Raw genomic sequence first — 15,005 nt, forward strand, 5'->3', positions numbered from 1 at the left:
ATTGCTCTAAACGAAGCCTTGTGTATATGCCAGGTATAATGCACCTTGTCCCATGAGCGTCTCAGGCATAATCCCATTGCCAGTGGAAGTAAACTGACTGTCATTAAAATAGGAGTTATAGTGATTAAGTAGATAGCAATGCCTCATTAGCGCAGGAATTTTCCAGAAGCAGCAGTCAGAGAAAGGGCTTAAGCCCGTCTGCCCCATTTTGGTGTTTCTGGGAATGTGTTGGAGCTGGAGGCCCTTTCAGGTACAACCTATAGCACCCAGGCTCTTTGATCAGCATCATGGTGGCTGAATACTCACCGCACGATTTCTCTTGAATATAAAATGCCTCAAAAAATGAGATGTGGGCTGAGAAAATACCATTTGCAAGGGAAGAGGTGGTGGCAAGGGAAGAGCAGAGAGGGAGAAGCGAAATCCAACAGGTTTTTGAAAATGCAATGCTGGCTAAAAGGCACAGCCCAAATCCTTTTAATCTTTCCTGCCAGGGGCGAAAGTACAAACTGTATCATCCTGCAAGACCCATGTAAATGGTTGTGAGTATGAAATTTCTAAGCACATCCAACTCATTTTGTCTAAGTTGCAAAAGCTGACATGACTAATCCCTCATCCGAAGGGCCAGACTGGTTTCTCCAAAGACTTCTAAGCTTGGCGGGGGAGGGGACACAATTAAATGTTAATAAATTGCCATATATTTGAGAATTGCTACAAATCAGGGTGGGGCAGACAGAAGGGAGTAGCTGCCAATCTCATCACCTGTTACCTGTGAGACTCTCCCATCTGTCCTACGGCAGGTATCTGATTCATAGCTACCTGAGCGAAATTACAGAAATACGTTTTGCAACACTTCAAACCGGTTATGGGTGGAACGACAGATTTCTTTGGCACAGTTTTTCTTTGTTTTTTTTTTAAATAATAATACTCCTCGGTGAGCCTACTCCCCACCCCATTCCCATCACATTCCGCTAGCCCGTATAACACTGACATTCTAGAATTTAAATTATTCCTGAGTTTTTACCACATCGTGTCAACTGCTGGTTTTTCATGTCATCCTGTCCATGAGTTGGGGATATTAAAATTTATATGTGTGTATACGACACGAGCAGGTTGCTGTTCCCAGGGAGGAAAGAAATAGCAAATCTATGCAGCAGACTTGCATCTCCCTTTTGCTCTCAGTCCTTTGGGAGGGCTGGGTCATTAAATCTTGCCCTGGGCTCAGAAGCTGGTCTGGAACCTGAACTCCTACCCGTGCAAGTGATGTGGCCCAGTGCGGGCTGCAGAACTAAGCCTCAGTTGCTTACTCTACAAAGTGGGGTCACATAACTGACACCTGGTGCATATGAGGATGAAAAGAGGGATGTAGGCAGGTGGGTTGGGGTCGCCCAGCATCTAAGGGGTGGATGATTTGCCAGTGAGCGCAGTAAGAACTTCCCTTGTTTTCAGCATGTGAGAAAATTTCTATATTTCGTAAGTTTGCCTTGTCTGCATTTCACAACCAAAAGTCGGCTGACTAAATCCACTTTCTTAGGCCACTGTCCTAGTCAGGGCCGTATTTAAACAATTAGCCTTAGGAATAGGATAAATGGACCTGCTAAATAACTTTCCTTCATTGCAGCCTACAGCTCAGGTTCAGAAGCTACCAGAGCTATCTGTTCCTTTTATATTCTCCCAAGACCCTGCTCGGAACACATACAGATGTCTGCACACATCTGCTCTTTGTTTCAGAGCAGTGCTGCTCAGTAGAACTTTCTGCGAAACAGAAATGTTCTACAATCGATGTTGTCCAATAAAGTAGCCACTAGTCATTTGTGGCTAATCGAGCACTCGAAATGCAGTTAGTGCCAATGAAGAGCTAAAGTTTTGATTTTATTTAATTTTAATTAAGTGTAAATAGCCACATGTGGCTAGTAGCTACCATATTAGTGCAATTGTGAAGATGCTTTTTTACCTCGTCAGCAAAAGAATCTCAGTTTCCACCCATACGATGCGTGCCTGACTCTGTAACCAAGGACAGGGGATAGATGTATTTAACTTACATTTAACGGTTTCCATAAAGAGTTCTGCAGCTTGACTTTTTAAAAAAAACAGCCTGTGTTTACATGTGCGTGTTAAAGAGAAAAGGGAACCACATTACCTAACGGCATCACATTGCAAAAGCGCAGAGGGGTAGCTGCAGGCTGGGGTGGAAACTTCAGAGAGCGGTTGTCCAGATTCCCCAGAGCTCTTCTAATGAAAACAAACCAAACCAAAACACTTCACCACGGTGGTCACCACGGCTCACCCTTAATGTGCACCACTTACCACAGGGCCATGAGAAATTCAGAAAAACAAGGGCCAGGCCTGCGGTGAACACCCTAGAGCAGAAGGGCCTGAGGGCCTTGGCTCCTCTCATCACTTTCCGATCACTTGTAATGAAGCATCTCAATATCATGCCCTTAACATCATCCCCTTTCCTCTCAAATCAGAGCAACATAGAAGAGAAACAAAATGAAAAGAGAGACAGTTGTTTGAAAAACCTCCTTTAGCCAAGTCTGTAGGGTCAAGACTCCTCCAGGCACATATTTATTTTAACCACTGTTATTTGGTTTCCGTTTTCTTGTGGTTCTGACAATGATGCTGTGTGCTTCTTCAAAGCCCGGAGTAGCTCTGGAAGAGCCTGAGGCAAGGGGATTCCAACCCATGACCCTTAAGGGTCTCCTCTAGGCAACCCCTCTGTGAGTCACAAAGGTATCTTCAGCCGGCCTTAAATTTCAGTGGTCATGCTGGTTCCAGATTGACTTGGCCGAATTAATGGGTGGGGCTCACTCTTCAGGCAACCAGCCATTCAGCTGTCAGGGAGGAGCGTTCCTGGGTCTAAGCCTCGTCCCCTGGACCCAGGCAGCCTGCTTTCTGCCCCTAGTCGAGTCAGGGCTGGTCCCTTACCTGCAGGTCTCAAACCCTATGCTCCGGGCCGCCTCCATCTGGGCCATAGTGGGCAGCGTGCTGTTGAAGGCCTTGCAGAGGTCAGCAGCCTCAGTCTTGGAGATGCTGTAGCGACCATTCTTCTCCACGTGAAACACACCTGCGTACCGGCAGGTTATGTTCAGATCTATGGGATGAAAAGGAACAGTGGGAAGGTAAGAAGTCTGTGTTAGAGCAGCTCATGAAAAAACCAAACAATCTTCCCTACTGGCCAGAGCCTTCTCCATTCACTGCAGCATTCCAAAGCATCACTACCCCAGGCTTAAATCAGAGATAAGAGGCAGGAAAGTAGCATCACTTTTACATTCTCTTCCCTGATCCGATCGCTCGACAACAAAGTTTTTACAAAGCATGTGATTTATTTCTTTAGGAAAGTAGCACAAACTTGGGGAAAACTTACAAAATTCAGGTAAGTAATGAAGGAAAACAAGTCCACCTCTAAGAACGCTACTGCAAGCATTTTAAACATTTTGCTATATCTTATTTCAGTTTGTTTTCTGAATGTGTGTTATGTATATATTTGTGTAGTTTAAATGGTACTAAATATATAAGTTTAGGCGTAGGAATCTCTTTTTCCACTTACTCCTATATTATGAGTATTTTCCCACAATCACGTGGAATGGCTCCCTGGCTGATAACCCCCAGTGATTTCTAGCCACACCCAGAATAAATGTCCTTATCATGGCTGATAAGACCCACGTGACCTGGCTCCTAACCTTTAAGTAGCTCACTCTGTTCCAGGCACAAAGCTTTCCTTCAGTTCTTTTGGACATTCTGAGCCTTTTCCCACCTTAGAACATTTATGTCTGACTTCACCATTTCCTTCTTTTTTTCCTAAGGTTTTTGCAAAACTATATTGGTGGGGAATATGTGTGGAAGTCAGTTCTAAGGGGACGTTAGAACAAAGAAGATGGGATATAAAACAATATTGGACCTAACTTACTGATATGAGTTCATTTTACACGTTAAGGATTTTTTTAAAATTTTTATACAATTTTTAAAGGGTACATGCCATTCACAGTTATTACAAAGTATTGGTTATATTCCCTGTGTTGTACAGCACATCCACGTAGCTTACTTTACACCCAATAGTTTGTACCTCCCACTCCTCTACCCCTATATTGCAACCCTGCCTCCCACTGGTAACCACTAGTTTGTTCTCTACATCTGTGAGTCCGTATCTTTTTTGTTATAGTCACTAGTTTGTTTCAACTTTTAGGTTTCACATACAAGTCATAGCATACAGTATTTGTCTTTCTCTGTATTACCTACTTCACTTAACATAATGCCATCCAAGTCCATCCATGTTGCTGCAAATGGTAAAATTTAGTTCTTTTTAATGGTTGAGTAGTATTCCATTGCATATACTTATCTATCTATATATATAGATACATATATATCACATCTTTTTTATCCATTCACCTGCTGATGGCCATTTCTGTCTAGAATGTACTGTTCTCTGGTCATCGCATTTTTGTTTTCGAACTTGACATCACCTCGACTTAGGGTCCCTCCCTGAACGTTCTTATCTAACCCTCAGCGTCTCCTCACTCTGCGTTTGTGTCTTCACAGCAACCTGTCTATTTATTTGTGCATTTGGTTATTATCCATCTGCCCTTCCTGTGAGGGAAACTCCAAGAAAGCAAGGGCTTTTTGCCTGTTTACAGCTGTTTCTCTAACACTCACAGCAGTGGCTGACAGAGACCAGATGCTCCATAAATATTTGTTGAATAAATGAACAACTCAGTGGAATTTCTTCAAAAACACACTCTGAACATATTGACAGACAGATCCAAGACCTGTTCTTTACTCCCAAGAGTTAATGCATCCAAAATGAAACCTAACTGCTACCAACCAGTTTAAAAATGATTTAGTCCTAGGACGTCTGTGAGTTTTGCAGACATGAACCTGAAATCTCAATAAGGAGCTTGAAAAAAAAAAAATCACCTGGTGTTCCCTGATCCTCTGTGACAATCTCAAAAGACTTCAAAGCCCTTAACTGAAAACTCGATATTCTTCTGCATGAAGCCCAGGTTGCTCTTGAGTAGACGCCAACACAGAAAGGTTAGGTCCTTGAAGCTGTCCTGGTGAAGCAGGAGCACTTCCTTGAGCCTCAAAGACAGTCAGACATTGACTCTGGGCTCACCACGTGGTGGCCCACGTGCCAGGCCAGACACCACTCTGTCAGTCCCGATTCAGACAGAACTGACTTTAAGTCAGACCCTCTCTCTCACGTGGGTGGGTCCAGACGTCATCAGGAAGATACTGCTTATTTATCAACAAGAAAACTGAGGCTCAGAAAAGTGAGCTGTCCAGGGAAGTAAGAATTGCTGTCCAGAGCCTGTAGCTGCCTTCCTGAATCCCAGTTGCTTTGCTTTACATTTCTGAGCTGATAGCTAGGATGCGGAAGGCTGTGAGCGCAACATCCCTGGGTACCCAGCACCTTTGGGGTTCTGTGAGTCATCATCTTTCAGGCACCCGAAGAGATGACTTGTATGTATGCATGTATTATTCATAGGTGAAGAAACTGAAGCTCCGAAAAATGAAATGACTTTGCAAAGTCACCCAGTATTAAGTGGCAGAGCAGGTATTCCTAAACTGACCACAGGTCTGTTTAAGGCCAAAACCCATGCTCCAATCCACTTTGCTATATGCCCAAGAATCCTCTCATATCATTAGAGCAAGTCTTCACTCTGGAGGGGAGAGATGCACCGAAACAACGGTTACGTATGACAAAGACACGGTCCGTGTTAATGGAGTTGTACAGCCAACAACCCTTTTCTCCTTTCTGAGCAGGAAGCAGTTTCCAACTACTAGAAAACAGTTTCTGACAGATGCAAGTTGAGATGATAAGAGAACTGTTAAACTTCTCTACAACCTTTCTCACCTCTGAAAATAGTAAAAGAATAAATAAAAAATACATTTTTGAAAAGACATAAGCCAATATCAAGTGATTTTCTTTTCTTTGTATCATTCGCAGGGAGGTGCTTTGAAAAAGCATCAGAACTAGGTGAAATGGAGAAAACGTGTTTTGGAGAGATGAATTCCTTTTTGGAGTGGTGTCCTTCAGAAGCCCCTCACACAATACTTGGCTGATGAGGCCAGGGGAGCACAGAGGAGGGAAACGTACAAGGCCCTTTTGAAATACTGTTTGTTTTTACTGACATTTTCAGCTTTGGCCACGGTCGGGCAATCTTTGCCAAAGGAAACTGTCACGCTGGGTGACTGTCCTTTCGGGGGCCCTCCGTGTGTAGCTTACAAAAGAAAAACAAAGCCTCCTGATCAGCTTCTTGGAGGTGAGGCTGACAGAAGAGACTTCAGCAGATGCCAGGAGAGGCAGACCGCCCATCAGTGTGTGGCCAGGTGGCTGCTGTCACTCCCAGGTTAAAAGTAAAGTCTGAGGCATGGACGGTGGTTTGGAGCTGAATGGCAGTTTCTGTCTTATTAAAATGAATTCGAGTTTGCTACCTGGCACACAGAATATGCAAATGCAAAAGGAACCAATTCACACTGAGACTTTTGAATAAATCCCTTGAGTTCCACGGGCAGCAGCCAACATCACTTGATAGACGACACACACACACACGTGTGAGTGTGTCTCTAGGTGTGCATGCGAGTTGTGAGTGTGTGATGTGTGTGCTTGTGGTCAGCCAAGATGGAAAGGGACAGATAAAATCTAGCTTCAGCCTTCCTAGAAATGTGAAGCTTAACAGGGCATGTAGTGGGTATCAGAAAAGGGCTGCTGAATGAATGAAGAAGTTCTGTGCAATGTGAGAATTCCATAGCTTACAGTTATCTTAATCTCACACATAAAAAAGGTCCAACTCCTAACCCTGATGGCATTCAGGTATCTGGGAATTCCAATGACGGTGCCAAAACCTTCATTTCAGGTCAACGGTATTCACGGTTCCTCCCCTCTGGGTCCCTCGTGTCTTAAAAAGGACCAAGCCTCAGGGCTGTGTATCCGTTAAGTCCTGATAATTTATGAAGACTTTCCAACTGGCTTTCTTAACACTTACGCAAACGGAAATTATTACCCCAAAGGGTATTAATAATACTAACAGCAATAATAGCAGCTAACACATATTGTGTACTTATTATGTATATGCAAGTCACTCTTCTAAGCATTTGACAAGTATTAATTCATTTTATCCATAAAACAACACTATGAGGTAGGTAATATTATTATCCCACTTTCCAGATACAGAAACTGAGGCACAGAGAGGGGAAGAAACGTGCCAAGGTTCACAGAGCTTGTAATGATGGAGTCAGGATTCAAACCCGGCCTGTCTGGGCACCAAGAGTCCACAGGCTTAACCACCAGGCCACTACTCCTAATCCTGATTTAAATAACTTTTTATGCCTCCTCAATCTCCCCCACGTATAGCTGAGAATATTCCTAAGGTTTAAGTAAAGTTAGAGAAAGGCTGAGGCGTGAGTAGCCACGGACCACAGACCACTGGACAGGCACCCGTGTCCATGACAATGGCACTGCCATGCTGCAAACCCCTGTAGGAAGGCAGGACTCCAGAGATATCTGTGCATTTCTCCTGAGAAACAGAGATCTCTGTGATCCGGGAGCTTCTGTGACTCAAGAGCCTAATAATAAAGGTCTGACTGCGTCTCTCAAACAAGCCCATCCAACTGGACGTGAGTCAGGAATGTTTTCCGTTGAGCCCTCTGGTCTCCAATAAATCTCCCGTATCATGTAATAAAGAAATGATTCCAAGTTCCTCCCTCCGAGAGACCCAACGGGCAACATTAACGTTTGGAGGACACTTTCAGATTCAGGGTGGAGCCTTTCTCAGGGGAGAGTGTTCGTTATGATGGGGTTGCCAGGAGGACAGAGGGGTCATGGGCCCAGCACCCGAGGATCTCATTGTCCACATGGGAAGAGGTCTATCAGTGACCTGTCAGGAAGACCACAGAAAAGGAGCTCTCCAAGAGAACTGTTTCACCAGCTCTGGCACCAACTCACATGAAGCCTGGTAGTTCAACTTAGATGAAACCTACCCCAGACTGGGTTCAAATCCTGGCACTGCCACTCACTCTGGATTACACAGCTCATTAGTTTCTTAACCACGCTGACATTCAGCCTTCTCCTTGATGGGATGACTATACAATCAGGGTTTGCGGGACTGTGAAATGAGACAAGATATGTCAAACACCTGATGTTGTGTTTGGCACTTAATCAGAGCCAATGAGTATTGCATATTTATTAGATAGTTGATCTACTTCAGCTAGACTAACTCTCACAAAAGTGCTACGGAGTAGGCACTGCTGCCAAACCCATTTTAGAGACAAGGAAACTGAGGCACAGAGAGGTTAGATAGTCCAAAGTCACCCAAGTGGGAGAGTCAGGGTTCCAACTTCTGGCTATGCTGCCAATTATGTGGGGTTCTAGGTAAATTCATTCTTATTTGGATAAACCAAAGCTGACCCATAACACCATTAATCTTCCCTATATTCTTCACTAAGCCTCACATTGAGAAAAATAGATCCTTAGTAAAATCGCCCCAGCACGTTTCAAAACCTTGCCTAAGGCCCAAGATGAATAGCTTCTTGGTTTGCTCCAGTCGCTTTGCAAGCGGTAGAAAATCACAGCATCTGCTGAGAGTCAGCACTGTGTAATCTTTACCCAACTTGCCATTATCTGCATATCTCCAAACTTTCCTAAGAGGTAAGTTGGGTGGGGGTGGGGGTATCACCCCGCTGACTGGCAATGGAGCTGAGTGGCAAGAGGTGTTCAACCTGGACTCCACGAGGGGTCTTCGGGGGTCTATAAACCTCGGAAATTATATGCAAGGCTGTGTGTGTAAGTATATACGTATCTATATGCGTGTGTGTACATGTGTGTACGCGTGTGAGCGGGTGTTTTGCTGGAGATAGCATCCCTGAGTTTCCATTAGCTTCTCAAAGATGTCTGTGACAGAAACAGGTAAAGAACTACAAGAAATCATTATCTTTAAGATCGCTTCATTAATTAGAAATTGAAGGATTCTCGAACTTTGGAACTTCCTTGTGGGCTTCATGGCAGCAGGGACCGCATCTCTCCCTCCGCATGTGTCCCCAGGACCCAGCACGGCACCGCACAGAGCAGGCACACATGGAATAAATAAATAAATGAATGAATGAGTGAATATTCTCTGCCCCCACAGGACACGCAGACATGTGGGTGCAAACAGAACACGTCTCAGGTCCACTCCCCACATCACGTCTAAAAGAATCACCAGCTGGGCCTGGTTGAGAATTCCCTGGTGGACACTTCAAGTGTCTTTAACCCGAAGCATTTGCTTCTGAGCACTTTGGCTGTTTTCCCTGAAAGCAAATGTTTCAGAGACCAACTTTCAGCTTTGTAACAGGTGTTGTCTGCCTGGACTTTGCAGCATCCTGTCTTAGGGCCCCTGTTGAGGCCGGGTCTCCTGAGAGAGAACGACAGACACAGTGTGTCTCATGTGAAGACCACAGGAGGAGTCATACAGTCATGCTGTGCCCAGAGACTCTCAATTCCCCGAACCAGACTTCTCCAGATGGTCCAAAATGAATTAACGCATTTTCCAGCAGGAGCCACCTGGATGTGCCTGGTCCCTTTGTCATCTCCTCAGGAGGGATAAGGCAGAATTAGATCTTTTTCTGATTTGGTCCCAGAGTAGGCTATGTGTCTGGAGAAGCTGGTTTTCTTGAAGATGGGGTCAAGCCCAGCTCCTGTGACACAATGGCTTGTGCAGTTCCCACGGCCATGAGAACAACTGCAAACGTTCACCCAGCGCCTAATCTGGTCCATACGAGGTTTTCAACATTTTACACCTAAAAATTCATTTAATTCTCACAACAGTGGTATGTGGTAGGCAGTTTTATGAAGCCCATTTGTCACAGGAGGTAACTGATTCTTTGAGAAGGTGTGAAATGACCTGAGCTGGTGGCCGGTGGACCGGGTTTCAGACTAGGCAGTCCAGCTGCTCACACTGCAGTGTTAGGTGGCACCTTGTACGTGGGACAGATGCTAAACCACAGGAAACCCTCTCCTTCTCCACGTGGCTTTTAAAGCGCAGAGAGGTAAGCATTGAAAAAGAGCTCGGCAGAGAAGAATCCCCAGCTTATTAAATATTGTTAAATATTTAATAATCTCCAATATTATTTTAAGATCACCGGTCTCTTGATTCTGGACCAAAGGCTTAAAAGGGCAGGGCCCTTTGCTTGGGAAGCCTTGAGTGGGAAAACCCATACTAATGGAACTTCCACCCTCTCCCCGAGGCGAAGACTGCGAGGTCTCTGTGTTTGCTGGCTTTCCCCAACAGACGGCTGGCTTCCTCTCACTGGTTCTACCCGTGTTCTTCCTGAGATCCCCCTGGGGATCAGAGACTCCAACCCCTCAGCTGCAGCCTCAGGCCTCTTCTGCCCTTTACAACCAGAAGGCTCTGGCCAAGGTCAGGCAGAACAGAATGAAGAGAGGTTGGCCTAGAGCTGGAATGCCAGACCACAGGCTGTCCTTGTGACATTTTGAGGTGCCTGTGGCCCAGCCCCCAAATCTCAACAGACCAGGCCATTCTAGCTAGAGCGTGGTACACCAGGCCCATTGCATCCAACTCCATCGAGCTCCTGGAGTCAGCCACATGCAAGCCTCTTGGGCAGTGCCAAAAGCATCAGTGAGCTCTCCGCATCTTGTATCTTTATAGTGTTTATCATGAAATAGCCAGGATTGTGTTTCTGTCTTCTGATTTGCTGAGCTCATGTCTGAAAAAGGTTATGTAACTCACAAATCTAACCGAACTGATTCTGATCAGAACTAGAGAGAGAAAAGGCCAATTTTTTTTTTTAAAGCATTATTGCTAATTGGATCATGTGTTTAAAGCCAGGAGGAGCAACAGACGGCGAGCATCTAACCAAATTCTCTTGAGACACAAGAGAAAACAAAAATCCACAATGACTGAACAGGGTCCCCCAGACAGTTGTGAGAAAAGCAGGACCTCTGGGGTCCATAACTGCTAGATTCCTGACCTCCAGTCCAGTGCTCTGACTACTGAACTGCTTTTATAAGAGGTCTGAGCAAGCCATTCCAGTAAAGCCACAGTCCACTGTCTTAATGGGACATGAAGAAGCCATTCTGTTCTTCATTGTGATTGTTTGATGTCTTCAAAGCCCAGAAGTTTCCATCTGGGACTCTTTCTAGCTATTAGAGCCCCTGCTGCCAGCCAGGCCTGCCAGTCCAGAAGCCTGGCAGCCTTCCTGCTGCCCCACATCTCTCACCCCCATCCCCTGACGCCCATGTGATGGGCGCCTGGTGAAAGGGTCTATTGTTCAGCATCCCCTTCTGAACGAGGCCAAAATCACACTCAGCGGCCGAATCGCCTCTGGCCGCCCCAGGCAGACCATGAGTCTTGAGTGACTCAGTCTCTCCCGGAATTGCCCTGGAGGCGGGTGAGGATTTAATAAGCAAAGAAAATAGTCATGCACCATCATACCCAGAGAATTTCTTCCCGAGTGTGTCCTGAGCTGCTTTCAACTGAGCTATTCACCTCTTGGCACTTAGAAGGGAAATGCACCCCAACTTCTTGGCGCCTGGCTATATCCCCTGACTTCTCAGCCTCTTGTCCAAGGAGCCTGTCATGGCAGCCAACACAGCACCAACAAGGGCCTGTCACATCCACTCTGTCACAGGAGAATCCAACGGTTCTCTCATCCACCACCTTGGCCCTTCAGTCGAGGCCTCCAAAGGACGAACCCAATGAAGCCCTTGGACTGTTTGTACAGAGTCTAAAGAAAGACCCCCCCACCTCCACCCCGCCTCCTGTTGGGGTGATGGGACCTGGGGAGGGGAGAGGGTGGGAAGGTCTGTTCAGGCCCCCACTCCCAATCCTGGATCCAACAGTCTTTCTGGCAAAGGAGGGTGTGTCCCAGAACTGTCACCTCAGTACCCCCTTCTGTGAGGTCATGTGGTCTTCAGTGAGCGAGTCTCCGGGAAGACAGCTGAGAGAGAGAAACCACAGTGTGTACCCTTGCGTGTTGCCATGGTGACCAGGAAATGCTTGGCTCTGGGTCTGAGACCTTTGTTTTCTTCTGTTTTCTTCTTTTTTGGATTATATCTGTTTAGTAGACGGACTAGCACAAACCCAGGATGTGGTAACTGAGATGAAAAAGCATCTCAGGGGCCCACATGGGGTTTTTCCTGTTGCAAGTAGGAAAAAAAAAAAGAGGTCCTACTTTGTTTCATAGCGAGATTTTGGAGGGGGTGGGGCTAGGTGTAGCTGTATCGCCCAGTTCAAGTACAGCTTTGGCTCAGGTCTGTCCCCAGATCTTTGAGGAACTGGCTGATTTTAATTTGAGGGAAGTACTTCGTGGGGGTTGAGATGGACTGAGACTGTATCCCATAGGTCACAGCTGCGTTTCGGGGTGGTTGCTGAGTCACTGTCACGCTGACGCGCCGTGGGCCCCCATCGGGCAGAAGGACAAACGGTTCTAGCCTAAATCCTGTTCATTATAAGTTGTGTGACCTTGAATAAATCGTTCTAGATCTCTGGTTCATATGTAGCCTTTCTGCCTCCCAGGATGAAGCAAGGAGTTAAGAAATGCTTGGAGCTAGTGGGATAAAGTGGGGAGGAGTTATAGGCACACCTGGGACACTGAACAGCTTAGAAAGCTTCCCCCAAATCTAATATTAATTAAGATACATACGGGCCCCAACCCCAGCAGAACAGGTAGATCAGAGCACAAGCAAGCATCAGTCATATCGCCGTGGGGGAACTTCCCGTCTCCAAGTATGAAGCATTTCCGCATCCAAAAGCAGCCCTGTGCGGCCATCAGGTAGGTACTATGGCCCCATTTTACAGATGAAGAAACTAAGGAGCAAGAGATTCGGAGATTCCAAAGTCTTACAGTTTGAATAAAACCCAGACCTCAACCCAGATTTTCAAGGTCTTCTGAGTTTCCCCATTACCCGTGGTGCTACCATCTTGGTGTCAACAAGCAAAGGGGAAAAGTGGCAGCACTCAGACAGAAGACCGATGGTTTTCACACTTTTCTTCCCCTCCCCTTCCCAATGATGTCTTAGGTGGACCCACAATACTTAGGATGGGGGAAAGCAGAGCTGCCCCCGTGGGAGCTGGAGTGAGGATGGAGGGGCAGACCCCAGACCCGCCATCCACTAGCTGCTGCTCATTCTTGCCCAGCCCCCACCTCACCCCACCAGGGGTCCTGACCCCCTCCACAATGTTTTAGGAGGCTGCATGGAACACTCTGGAAGCCACTGCAGTAGGGCCTAATCATAGCAAACGATAACCACCGCTTGGCAAGGCCTGTGATGTTCTAAGGGCTCCAAAGCACCGGAAGAAGGTGAGTCGCCCCACAGGACAGATGCAGAAGCACAGGGTCAGAGCGTTTAGTAATGAGCACAGGGCTCTACAGCTCAAAGGCTGCAGCCCAAATGAAATACATTGTCTAAAAATGCTTTACAAGTGTTACAAACTTAGTATTTTTTTTCTTTATATTTTCCCCATCAGTCTCAAGAGTAAAAATACCTTACAATATAAAGTATTCCTTAAAGGTTGTCCCTGGCTTACCCTGTGGAGAGCCGATAGCAACGTCTGCTTTTCCAATCCTGATCTATAGGGACAGCGGCTGGGGAACAGTGGACTCGAGAGGGTTTATAGATCCAGAGACTGAGGTGAGGCTGTGGTCCTTCGAGGCAGAACCACTCAGATGGAGGGGAGCAAAAGGCCCATTTGCACAGGGCCCAGCATCCCCACACAGCCCAGGGTATCTCCAGCTTGGATTTGACTTCCTCGTCCCTGTCTCTTTCAGCATCGTTTCAAGTGATAAACAAAAGATTCTGGAATTTATGGAGCTGCTCTTCACTGTGAAAGTGGCAGAGTCACAAGCCAAACGTTGGGATGATACCTGGTCTCCGACACAAGCTAGCCCAGGTGCTTACCAAAGCCACCCTCCTCTGCTTAAGGCACACGGATTCTCACACTGGGGGCTGGAAACGTAAGGGCCCTGTGAGGTGTGGTGGGGACAGGTCTTACCGCAGAGCCTCTGGCTGGGCTCCCCTGCAATTCTACCACGAATGAGGCCCCTATCGCCTGCTAAGTGCTCCGCACTGATTATCTCACTTAATCCCCGCAATGATGAGATAGAGACTAGCACTGACATCAGACCTTATTACAGATAAGAAAACTGCAGTGTAGAGAGGCTAAGAACCTTGTTGTTTTCCTATTCATTTATTCATATAATTAAATGTTTAGTTGCCTTTGTAAGTTATTTTAACTCTGTCATACATATTTAACGGTTGGCACTTTACTTGTCTTCCTTATTTCTGAGTTTTGGTACTTGGAATAAAAACTCTTACTATGTCAAAAACAAACAAAAAACAAACGAACAAAGAATTTGTCCAAGTTTGCAGCGTTAGGGCCTCAGGCAGCCTGGCCCCTCTCTTAAATGCCACATAAATGCCTCTCTCATTGCTTAATTTCAGGAGAGCCCAGGTGAATTGCAGGATAACACCTCTTGCCAGGTAGTTTGGGCATCACTGAATTCGTGTTTGTAGTGTCATGCCAACAGAGTTGGTGAATGGGAGCTGGTGACGACTATTTCCTCCAAGGGACCCAAGGAGATGGGGACATTTTCATAGAGAAGTGAATCCTGCACAGCGACTTAAGAGGCCCATGCCCTAGACAGGGGTGACTGTCTCAGGACAACAGTCAGAGGAAAACCTTGGGGAATGGCTTGGATTTCTGCCTGGCTTTGATAGTAGCTCACTACTTCTGCTCTTCCCGTGACAGATGGTTCCTAGTTCAGACACTCCTTAGATTGATGGTTTTTACCCTTTTCCCCTCACGGCACCACTTCAATTCACAGGAGGGACCATGCCAGTCACATGCCGATGGGCACCAGGTGCCTTGCAATCCCCAGTGGCCTCTTTCCCTGTCACTCAAAATATCTTACCCAAATGCGAGTGGATGAGCACACATGGTTTTCTAGGGATAGCCCTGAGTTTGCTGCAGTTTATAAGAAAAGAAAGTCACTCACCGCCTTGGCACCTGGTT

General features: G+C 46.3%; 1 protein-coding gene across 7 annotated transcripts in view; it reads right to left on the reverse strand.

The window, feature by feature from the left end:
- The window catches only part of CD44 (CD44 molecule (Indian blood group)), an 86,315-nt gene that overhangs the window by 47,711 nt on the left and 23,599 nt on the right, over positions 1 to 15,005 (reverse strand). For all 7 annotated transcript variants that reach the window (XM_057748214.1, XM_057748213.1, XM_057748212.1 and 4 more), the window contains exon 2: positions 2,926 to 3,091. In XM_057748214.1, coding sequence (XP_057604197.1) covers positions 2,926 to 3,091 — 166 coding nt within the window. The remainder of the gene's footprint in view (positions 1 to 2,925; positions 3,092 to 15,005) is intronic.

Source organism: Hippopotamus amphibius, chromosome 9 (assembly GCF_030028045.1).
Source record: "Hippopotamus amphibius kiboko isolate mHipAmp2 chromosome 9, mHipAmp2.hap2, whole genome shotgun sequence".
Classification (NCBI taxonomy): domain Eukaryota; kingdom Metazoa; phylum Chordata; class Mammalia; order Artiodactyla; family Hippopotamidae; genus Hippopotamus; species Hippopotamus amphibius.